The sequence below is a fragment of the Mirounga leonina genome, unplaced genomic scaffold (genome assembly GCF_011800145.1).
Source record: "Mirounga leonina isolate KUSES-001 unplaced genomic scaffold, KU_Mleo_1.0 Mir_176, whole genome shotgun sequence".
Classification (NCBI taxonomy): Eukaryota; Metazoa; Chordata; class Mammalia; order Carnivora; family Phocidae; genus Mirounga; species Mirounga leonina.
This window is the reverse complement of record NW_023270454.1, coordinates 13,832,226-13,843,662: the sequence shown is the minus strand read 5'-3', so window position 1 is coordinate 13,843,662 and position 11,437 is coordinate 13,832,226. Positions and strand designations below refer to the sequence as shown.

Genomic DNA, 11,437 nt, shown 5'->3' with positions numbered 1-11,437 from the left:
GTTTGTTTTCATTTTGATCATCAAAAGCTCCACATTTAAATGTGCAACTACTGGGATAAGATTTAGAAGACAATCAGAGGTCTGCAGATTTTTGACTATTTGCTCTGGTAATTACGCTATTAAATCACTTCCATTTAACAGAACTTTGGTATTTCCTGTTTAATGATATATTCCTTACCAAAAACTTACTCAAATATGGCATATGGCAAATAACCAAAACTCCCATGGTTGGGTAATAAGAATTTTGACTATTTTAAAACTTGATAGGTAATCAGGATTGTCAGGTTTAACTATAAAACGATCAACAAATAGGTTTCTTCTGTCACCACTTGGCCAAAAGAGGTTGACTTTCACTAGAAGCCTCTGATAATTGTTCAAAATAATAATCTTAATTCAAATAGAAGCAATTGCTCCTTCAAAGGAGCATCTCAAATAATTGCTTTCCCCAATAAATATAAATCCTAGTGAAATTTAGTCATGGCAGATCACAACAACCACTTCAAGTGCTTTCTGACGGTTACCCAAAATTCTAAAGCTTAAAACCACAATAATTTTTAAAGATATAACCCAAAATTCATTCTGGTATTCTATTCTGAACTAGTTCATAATCAACAGAAACTTTAACCTGTTACTAAAGATGTTTTTAAAAATTTACGGTTTTAGGTATATACTCACCATATTAGCTCCTTTGCCTCATATTAATATTAAAGAGAAAGTTTCCCTAAAGACAGAGTCAGTTAAAAAAAAACAAAAGCAAACCCAAGGGACAAGTTAGTAATAAATGAATAGCAATGTCAAGAAAAGAAACTCATTTTGTAAAACTGCACCAATTTTATAAGTTCAATAAATTCCAGATCTATTTTTTAAAGAATACTTTGTAAATTAGAATATGGGCACGTTTAACTTTCTTTTAACCAAACATTTTACTAAATCAACTGTGTCTGAGAACTATTAGGCAGAAATACAAGAAAAAGCGGATATGGTTTCAGACCTTGAGTATTTTTAAAGTGAAAAGCAACCTAGCACATTAAGACAAAGACAATAGAAATAATATACATAATTTTATTACAAAAATTTTTTTAAAAAACAAAATGCAACATTCTAAAAAACCCAAAATTTACTATTGATACTAATTCCTACAAGTCTGCTGTGCTACAATACACAAGTCAAGAAATTAAGAAAACCATTAAATATTTAGAAACATTCAACATCAGAAGCTTTAAAATCTAACTGTATGTAGTAGCCCCTCAAAAAGCTACAACCTGCATTTTTAAAAAAGTATTTTCTCTACAAAGAATCTTATCAGCTATACAAAAATCTGTACAGTTTTTATACTGAAGCTAATATTGAGCTGCACCTGAATTCACATTCTTAGCAAAACAATTGCCTGAGCACACACGCACACTCCACACATATCATTACAGGATAGCCATTTATTCTTCATCTTCCTCTTCTTCCTCATCATCTTCATCTTCTTCCTCCTCTTCCTCTTCCTCCTCATCCTCTGGTTCATTCTTCTTCTTTGAACCTGTTGGCCTGCCAGGACCCTTCTTTCCCGCTTCACTTTTGCCCTTGGCGCGATATGCAGCAATATCCTGAAATATTGTCAAAAAATAAAATCAGCATCCGGTGTCATTACTCAACTGTAAAAACCACTAGGTTGTAAACAATCTAAGATTATTGACCAATAACCCTGATGACTGTCCAAAGAGGTATTTCAGAGTCTAATAACTCAGCCTTGAGAGCATTTGTTCTCTAGGCTTTAGAAAGCTAATGATGTAAAATGAGGGGGTTGTAGATGTCAGAATTTTCACTATCAATGTCCATTTACCTCATATTGCCCACCCCCTCAAATTTTAGGTACATCTACATAAAACAAAGTATTTGGCCCTCCATTTCTTAAAACCGAGAGACCCAGAACTACAAATAAGTCTATATACAGGAATCTACCAATACTACAAACACTGGTTTCAGTCAAAAGAAAAGAAGTTTCAATTAGCTTACGTTCTTAAATGTACAATTTTCACTAGACCTTCTCCAAATAGAGCTGACAACCATAAATACAAGAAGAACTAAACTTCCCAACTCTATAGTTCATACCTATTTCTAACATCCTTATTTAGAAAACATCTTGGCTTTCAAAGAGACAACGAACCTTTTCATACTTCTCCTTTAGCTTAGCTGCTTTCTGTTCATATGGTTGTTTATCTTTGGCTGACTGTTCAGACCACATTTCACCCAATTTTTTTGCAGTATCCCCAATGGATAAACCAGGGTGTTCACTTTTGATCTTTGGGCGATGTTCAGAGCAAAACAGGAAGAAAGCAGACCTGAAAGAAAGCAACAGAGTTAATAAACTTGAAAAATACGGGGCAATTGGACTGATTTGAAAATGAACTTACGGAGGCCTTTTAGGAGCATTGGGATCTTTTTTCTTTCCTTTCTTGTCACCTTTGGGAGGAACATAATTTTTCATCTCCCTGTCATAGCGAGCTTTGTCACTTTTTGCCATATCTTCAAACTTCGACTTTTCCTTTGCAGACATGGTCTATGGCATGAAAGGAAGAATGAAAGTACAGCAAAACTACAAGCTACATGCACCCAAAAAAGATCAAGATCCTCCTTAAGCGCCAGATTTTCCTTGGTTAGCAGCATTTTACTTTTAGCAGTCTTGGAAGTGAACGAAAACCTAAGGTAGTCTGCCCCAAACTCAGAACAAAATACCTGGACGAGTCACCACCGTCGCCAAGTTGAAGGTTACAAGTTACCTACCCCCGCTAAGGTCCTAGAGCCTAAAAAAACACACCCGAAAAACCCTTAGCTCTGCCCGAATTCCGGTCTCACCTTCCATCTCTCCGAACACTTCTTGGAGAATTCGGCGAAATTGACGGAAGAGTCTGGGTGCTTCTTCTTGTGCTCCTCCCGGCAGGTCTGCACGAAGAAGGCGTACGAGGACATCTTGCCCCGCGGCTTGTTGGGGTCTCCTTTACCCATGGTGACAGTCGGCGTCTACCCAGCGGGGAGACAAGCGGTGGGTGGACGCTGGCGGGGCTCAGCTTCCCGCCCAAACACGCGCCCGCCCCCTCTCGCGAGGAAGGCGGCCAGCGCCAGGCTCCCCCGCCAGCCCGCCCCGGGCGGCCGCCTCCGCGCACACGCCCTCCTCCCGGCACCCACCACAACAGCCGCGGCCGATCTCCTCACGCGATCACCGCGTCGCCCCCGAAGGCCCGAAACGCCGCCCGCCGCCGCCCAGGCCCGGGCTGCGGAAGGGAACGGCAGGAGCGCCGTCGAAACCCTTTTCCTGACAGAAATGTTCCCCCGGCTTCCACGTCGCCGGCCCCAAAGAGTTGTCGCCTCGCGACCGACATTCAAAAAATGACTGAACCCGGGCCCGGACGAGCTTCCCGCCCTCCCGCGGGCCCCGACCGCCAGCCCTCCACAGCCCCTGGCCCTCAGCGGCCCCGCACCCCAGATTCCGCTCGCCGGGTCGAACCCCGAGAGCCCCAGTGCCCAGGCCGGCTAGAAGGCTGTGAGGAAAGGGGGAACGACAGGCCCACGAACACGAAGGGGCCGAAGGGGATCCTTGCCTGGTGGTAGCTTTTCCTCAGAGTCCCGCGGAGAGGCCGGATCCACCAGAGACGCTTCCTTCCCAGGGCTCCGGCGTGAACTGGTTTATCGCTAACGCAATCCTCAGCCTCTTGTTTTGCAGAGTTCTCCGCGCCACGGCAACTTGACGAGCCGGGCCGCAGGCCACACCCCCGCCTCTCTGATTGGTTCTGGTGATTATTCAAACTCCCGTAGGCACCGCCCTATCGCCACGGAGGCCTCCGATTGGCCGGTGTCTCGCCAGGCCCGTCCCTCCAGCTCCAGCCTAGCAGGTTCGGTGGGTCGCCCAGGTCGTTAACTCCCAGACCCGTTAGAACCGGTCAGGAGAGGAATGTACTGCTCGATCCTGATTGGCGGCGGGAAAAGGGTTTGAAAAATGGCGGGCCTGACGCTGACTGGCTGGAGCGGTAAACGGGGGGAGTGGTTGGCCTGAAAGGGAAAGCCCCGCCAGATTTAAAAATACCAAGTCGGGAAACAGGGTTGTTAAGGGGTCGGAGTCGGCAGGGTTTCCAGGTGCTGAGGTAACAAGCAGACCGCCCTACCCGTTCTCCGACCACCGTCCAGGTCGTGTTTCTCTTCCGCCCCAACTCGGCCCCAGAGCGTTGTCTCCTCCCGGGAGCTGTAGTCGCTCTGCCGTGTAACCCTTCAGTGTCTCTCCTCTGTTCCGTCCAAAGAGTAACAAACGTAGAGAGGCTGAGGAGCTTGCCCAGCGCGCCGATTGCCCAGCTCCGCCCGTTGCCGCTGAGGCTAGGACAGAACCCCAGGAAGCCGGAGGTGGCGGGGAACCTGGGAAGGGGCGCGGGCGGCGCGGGAGGGCAGCTGTTCCCGCCTCCGGTGTGTTACCAAACGATCTTTCCGTAAGGCGTTTCCCGCCGGTGGAGTTTCCCTCAGAAGGCCCCTCCCTCCCTTTCCCCTTTGTCTCGAGTGTCCAATGCCCGGAGGTAAACAAGGGCGCCCTGGGGTCCCGAAGGGGCAGGGGCGGGTGTTGTTTCCCCTGGCTCCGCCCCCTCCCTCTGGCTCGGGATTCCCCGACCGCCTGGCTGGGCCCTGGCTCACCCTCGCACCAGCGCTGAGCTGAGAAATCGGATTCCCGGCCACTGCCCACCTTTGGCTATCTTATTTGTCACCTAGATATTCACTGTCTCGTCCCTCTTATAATGTAAAAACTTCTTTAAATCAAAGATCCTTTTGAGATCCCCATAAAAGCAAGGAATGCTCCCCACCCCCCAACTGCTTATATACGCCAAGTGCCTATTGCATTATTTTACACACTCCTCCAGGCCCAGGTTAAGAACCTTCATTTTAGGGGCGCCTGGGTGGCTCAGTCGGTTAAGCGACTGCTTTCGGCTCAGGTCACGATCCTGGAGTCCCGGGATCGAGTCCCGCATTGGGCTCCCTGCTCGGCGGGGAGCCTGCTTCTCCCTCTGACCCTCCCCCCTCTCATGAGCTCTCTCTCTCTCATTCTGTCTCAAATAAATAAATAAAATCTTAAAAAAAAAGAACCTTCATTTTAGTGTCTAGTAAGAGCCCCCCCAAAGCTACCTTAACTGCTTACTAGCGTCACAAGCTGCTTTTCCCAAAGTAGCAGGACTTTCACTGACACCTTAGTATGCTATTTCTGTGTTGTATTTAGTTTTGAGGTCTATTTTTTCCCCATGTGTTGCACTGACAGTTTCAACAGATTTTAATATTGTTTTATTTTCTCAGTAAATTCACTGGCATTTGTTAGGCTGTGTGTGCCTGTTTGGTTTGTGTTCAGTAACTCTGGTCAATAATAACTCAAAAACCAGCAGCTCTTTACCTAGATTTACTAATAAAAACAAGGTTTTTAAAAATGATTTTTTTCCTTGGAAATGGATATTGGGTGCCCAATATTGTGCATGTGCTAATGCCACTGAATTTAAAAATAAATTATGCATAATGTTTATTGCTATTAAATAATATAGTATGATTTGTCAAATTTGGATTTGTATGTGCTTTTTATAGCACAGTTGTAACTGTGATCTTATTTGAAAACAGGGTCATTGCAGATGTAATCAGTTAGGATGAAGTGATATGGAGTTGGGTAGGCCCATAATCCAATGATTGGTGTCCTTACAAAATTTATAAGAGAATTTGGACACAGAGAAAGGCACAGAGGTTAGATAATGTGAAAAGACACAGGAAGAAGTTGGCCATCTACAAGGTAAGGAGAGAGGCCTGGAATCTTCGGTCACAGTCCTCAGAAGGAAACAACCCTTCCCACACCAATTTCCATTCTTTACTCCATCACAGTGGAGAAAAGGAAAACATTTCTGTATTTAACCTGCTTTTACGTTGGATGGCTAAGACTTCACTCTTAGGCTGTACTTCCTGGCCTAGAAGTAACATCAAAAAGCACAGTGAAGTGATAAAGTTTAAGTGAGATCTAGACAACTCTTGGTTATAGAACCACCCTTTTTTCTTTTTGGAATAAAAACTATATACAGAATCTGGTAGCACATACAAAAACTCTAGTACCAAATTTGGTTCTGTAAAGATGGGTTAAATACCTAAGAGGTTTGGTTCACTATTATGAATTACCTGGCATACTGTTATAACTTTATCAGAAAACTAAAATGTCCTATAAAGACATAATACTAAAAAGGTCCTTCTCTTTTTTAAAAAAAAGATTTATTTGAGAGAGAGAGAGAGCCAGGGGAGGGGCAGAGGGAAAGGAAGAGAGAGAATCCTCAAGCAGATTCCCTGCTAAGCACGGTACTGACCTAGACACTGATCCCAAGGACCCTGAGATCAAGACCTGAGCTGAAATCAAGAGTCAGATGCTCAAGAGTCGGATGCTCAACTGACTGAACCACCCAGGCGCCCCTAAAGGTCTTTCTCTTGTGTCTACTATTGTTATGGTTCTACATGGGAAAATAAGATTGTTTTCTAAAATTCAACCTTCTTGGGGCACCTGGGTGGCTCAGATGGTTAAGGGTCTGCCTTTGGCTCAGGCCATGATCCCAGGGTCCTGGGATAGAGCCCCGCATGGGGCTCCCTGCTCAGCGGGGAGCCTGTTTCTCCCCCTCCCTCTGCTTCTCCCCCTGCTCATGCTCTCTATCTCTGTGTCTTGAATGAATAAATTAAAAAATCTTAAAAAAAAAATAAAGTTCAACCTTCTTTTCAGGAACACATCAATTTCATATATTCTAAAAATAATTGTCCAAATTTATTGTTACTTAGTATGATGCGTCTTCCTAAAAGATGAAAAAGAAAGTGTTTATGCTCTTCATAAAGAATGTATGGGGCACCTGGGTGGCCCAGTCTGTTGAACATTGGACTCTTGGTTTCCACTCAGGTCATGATCTCAGGGTTCTGGACTGAGCCCTGTGTTTGGCTCTGCAATCGCCGGGGAGTCCACTTGAGGATTCTCTTCCTCTGTCCCTCCCCCTACTCGCTCATGATCTCTCTCTCTAAAATAAATAAATTAGTCTTTAAAAAAGAAAAGAATATATCAATTAAAATCCAGCAAGGGTTTGTGGTTTTGAACAGTACACATAATATTTCTAGGCTTTTGATTGACAAACTGTAAAATGAGATTTGGGGGATAATCTCTAAGGTACCATTCAGCTCTTAAATTGTATGATTCTATAATTCTATGAATACGTGTTCATAGTGTGGGAAAATAAATATTTTAACTTTTGCTATTGTTAGGTGGTCAAGAGATTATAATTAAAATTTTAAAAGATAAATAATTCAAGATCTAGGAAATCCTTTGGTTATAAGAATACCAATTAGCTGTGAGCCTAGTTATTTCAAAACAGTATTTGTTGAAGTAAGAGTTTATGGCTGTTCAAATGTAATAAATTATATAGACCAAACTTTAGATTACACAGTATTACTCAGTCATCTTAGTCTTCTAGTAAAATGATTTAACCATGGGATCCCCCTAGATGATACCAATATAAAACTTTATTTGCCAAATTTTGCGTTTCAGCTTCTCACAAATTGTAGCAAGGTAAATATTTAGCAATAAGCTAATTGTGAGTTGGGACTGAAATCGTTTCCAAAGTAGATCCCCTATCCTATATGTCTAAGTAGCTAGCTATTCTATAGATAAACTAGAATTTATCTGCAATGTCAATCTGACAGGACTGTGTAGAAATGATCTGAGTTGTGCTAAGTATTGAAATTCCTCCATTTTTTTCATTCACTTATCCAAAAAATGTGGACTTTTCATAATATCAAACTAGATTGGAAAATCCTAATAAAAGAGAATATTATATATCATTTTTTGTAAATTCTGTCCCCCCACTCACAAAGCAGTAAATAATAAACTCAATAATTATTTTTTATTATTTCTTGATTAAGTCAGCCAAAATTAAGATTCTCTACACAAGGTTAGTTGCACATAAAATAATTCTTGTTCTCTGAAGTTGCCTAGTTAATGTAAAAAACTGAAAACCACTACCTTACACACATATTAGTTTCTCAAAGATCAGTCTTATACTGAAATTTAATATTTTTAGGTTGTTTTTAAAGGCATGAGACGGGAAGGATAAGCATACTAGAGTATTATCAAATAAGCACACCCACTTGTGGGGAGACCACTGGTTCTGAGGCCTAACTGTATACCGACTCCAGAGATTCAGTGTGGTGTAGTAGTGATGTAGTTAGTGATGTAATTAGTGATGTAGTTCAATAATATATATTTTTTAAGATTTTATTTATTCTTTTGACAGAGAGAGCACAAGCAGGGGGAACGGCAGGCAGAGGGAGAGAGAGAAGAATGCTCCCCACTGAGCAGGAAGCCCCCGATGTGGGGCTCAATCCCAGGGTCCTGGGATCATGACCTGAGCTGAAGGCAGATGCTTCACTGACTGAGCCACCCAGGCGCCCCTCAAAAATATATTTCTGAAGAAATGAAAATGCAGGTTAAGAAAAAACAAAAACCTTTAATTCTACTGATAGCAATTTCAATGAAGAATGGGAAGAAAATAGAGTTACTCTATTTTTCTTCAAAAAAACTATTGACTATTTTTGTGAATCAACTTGAACTAAATGTCCACCAAACATTTATTTACTTTTTAAAAGCCTCCACTAACACAATCAGGAAAAAAAAAAGGACAAACTGCAAAAATCACGTTCTTAAATACATTGTAGATCTATTGAAGCAATCAGAAAATAATTCAAACTAAAATTCTGGACAGGTATGCTGTCTGTCCTAAGTGTGCTGATGATTTCTAAGAAGAATTTCTAGATTTTAGGTGAGGAACTGAGGATCATTCGGACTTTGTCCCAGGTAGAAGGACCTTCACTAAGGGAAAAAGGATCCAGCAAGCTTTTGGCAATTGTGTGGAGTTCATACAAGTAGTTGGAAACTAGAGGACCCCTAAATAGACATAATGATCTATTTTCCACCTACAAGGGCTGAATTCTGAAGTGGTATAGAAGGATAGAAAATTGTGCCAGAAGGTTCTAAAAACAAAGTGAAATCTCCTAGGGTTTCATGGTGCTTAGTGGATAAAAGTCTAGCTGGAGGGAAAGGGTCTGTCACAAACACAAGACTGGTCTCTTCCTGAAGATATTTGCCATTTTTTGAAGCTGTGTAGGTGGGAATGTAGAGACAAGCTCAAAACTATCAAAAAGTGGAAATGAATCTTCCATAGTCTTTCTGGCCTAAAGAGACAAAGACACATAGGCTACCATGTCTTAAATTAGTCTATACTAAAAAAGTCAATGATGAATGGCTACTGAGCATATGGAATATGTTTAACATCGTTAATCATTAGGAAAATGCAAATTAAAACCACAATAAGATTACTACTTCATACCCACTAGGATGGATGGCTATAATTTAAAAAGAAAACAGCAAGTGTTGGTGAAGATGTGGAAAAATTGGAACATTCATTCATTACTGGTGGGAATATAAAGTAGTATAGTCACTATATAAAATAAGTTTGTCAGTTTCTAAAAATTTAAGCATATATTTACCCACCAATTCCACCCCTAGGCATCTACTCAAGAGAGATGAATACCTATGTCCACAAAACAACAACAACAAAAAAAAAACACCTTGTATGTGAGGGCTTACTGCAGCTTTATTTGTAACAGCCAAAAACTAGAAACAATCCAAATGTTCACTGCCTGATGAATCATAAACAAAAATGTGATATATCCATATACTAGAATACTATCCATTAATAAAAAGGAGTAGAGGAAGAAAAAAGAAATGAACGCTGATACAAGCTATAACATGGATGAACCTTAAAAACATGCTAAGTAAAAGAAGCCAGACACAAAAGACAATATATTGTATGATTTATCTACATGACATTTCTAGAAAAGGCAACTATATAGACTCAAAGCAGAAGAGTGTTGCTCTAGGGCTAGAGGTGGCAGAAGGGACTGGCTGTATAGAAGCATGATGGAACTTCTTCAGGTAATGGAAATGTTCTAAAATGGCTTATGATTGCACAACTATATAAATTAACCAAAAAATCATTACACTGTACACTTATAATGGGTGAAATGTATGTACATTTTACTTCAATAAGGCTGTTTTTTTTTTTTTTTTAAGGCCAGTGAGTTCTTTTTCCATTTGCAGAGCACTGTATCAAAATGGTCAACAAATTAGACTTTAACAATGAGAGCTGCAGAATACAATATGAAAATATAGGGATCCCTTGAAAGGAAGTGAATACTACTTTTCTATTTTAGGAAATGGGATTTAAGTGTCAGAAGCTCTTGAATTGTAATAGCATTGTTAGTTTGGCCCATATTTGGCTGAATATCTATTGTTTTCATGCAATAAGAAAATAATTCTTTTGTAGATTCTTTTCAAATTATCTATTTTTTTGTAGGTGTTTCCAGTTAAAGTAAATTTGTGGTATATTAAAACTATACTGATCTTATATATAGCCAATGATAGTTTTGAGTTTGGTAATGACTAAAAATTCTGATGTAAATATTAATATGAATATAAAGGTGACATAATTTTGTCCTCTAAATAATTTTGTTACTATGCTAAGTAGTTTGATTGTATTTAAAAAATATATTCAAGAGACACCTGGGAAGCTCAGTCAGTTAAGTGTCCGTCTCTTGATTTTGGCTCAGGTCTTGATCTCAGGGTTGTGAGTTCAAGCCCCACATTGGACTCCATGCTGGGCATGGAGCCTACAATAGATAGATAGATAGATAGATAGATAGATAGATAGATAGATAGATAGATAGATAGATAGATAGATGATAGATAGATAAGATAGATAGAATGAACAAACGAAAGAAAGGAAAGAAAGAAAAAAAAGAGAGAAAGAGAAAGAAAGAAAAAGAAAGAAAAAAGAAAGAAAGAAATTCAAAAGCAATATGAGATTTTCAGATGTACTTTTACAAATATCCGTCTAAATTTAAAGCCTAGAATTCTAATTAGACTAAAAAATGCACTTATGCCTAGTTGAAGATTGGACTAATTAATAAAAAGAAGTACAGGTTTCCCCTATTATCCAAAAGTAAAATGTTCCTATGAAACCTTTCATAAGCTGAAAAGGCATACTGGGAAGAGTATTCCTGACTTTATGAAAATTCAAGTTACACCATTTCACTTTTATGAAAGGCCTATGGTACAATAATGGCTTTTTTTGTAAAGCAAAAATCCTCTTTGGGTTTCTTTTGGTCAGTGAAAACAGGTACTGACGTAGGTCTTTCCTAAAAGCGAAGTCGTGTAACAAAATTTGGCAAGTGAGGGATACCTGTATATACTATGTGCCTAGTAGGATAAGCTAAAGTTTATAGGATGGTAAAAACTGAAGTGATCTTACTTTGTGGAGAACTTCAACAATCATTCTAGGAATCTCTGTAACCAGTTCTCTGG

General features: G+C 40.5%; 1 protein-coding gene across 1 annotated transcript; it reads right to left on the bottom strand.

The window, feature by feature from the left end:
- On the bottom strand, positions 1–3,762 carry HMGB2 (high mobility group box 2). The gene is made up of 5 exons (XM_035022696.1): positions 3,588–3,762; positions 2,845–3,009; positions 2,403–2,548; positions 2,156–2,330; positions 1–1,595 (listed from the first exon to the last, which is right to left on the bottom strand). Exons 2-5 carry the CDS (start codon positions 2,992–2,994, stop codon positions 1,434–1,436), a joined length of 633 nt encoding a protein of 210 aa, XP_034878587.1. The 5' UTR covers positions 2,995–3,009; positions 3,588–3,762; the 3' UTR covers positions 1–1,433.
- Between the last annotated feature and the right edge of the window lie 7,675 nt (positions 3,763–11,437).

Bases quoted from the DNA above. Each gene is read 5' to 3' on its own strand.
- HMGB2 (XM_035022696.1), bottom strand. From the start codon at position 2,994: ATGGGTAAAGGAGACCCCAACAAGCCGCGGGGCAAGATGTCCTCGTAC. The intron at 2,549-2,844 runs GTGAGACCGGAA...TTCATGCCATAG, and splicing joins AGTGTTCGGAGAGATGGAAG to ACCATGTCTGCAAAGGAAAA. The intron at 1,596-2,155 runs GTTCGTTGTCTC...ACAATATTTCAG, and splicing joins TAAAGGAGAAGTATGAAAAG to GATATTGCTGCATATCGCGC.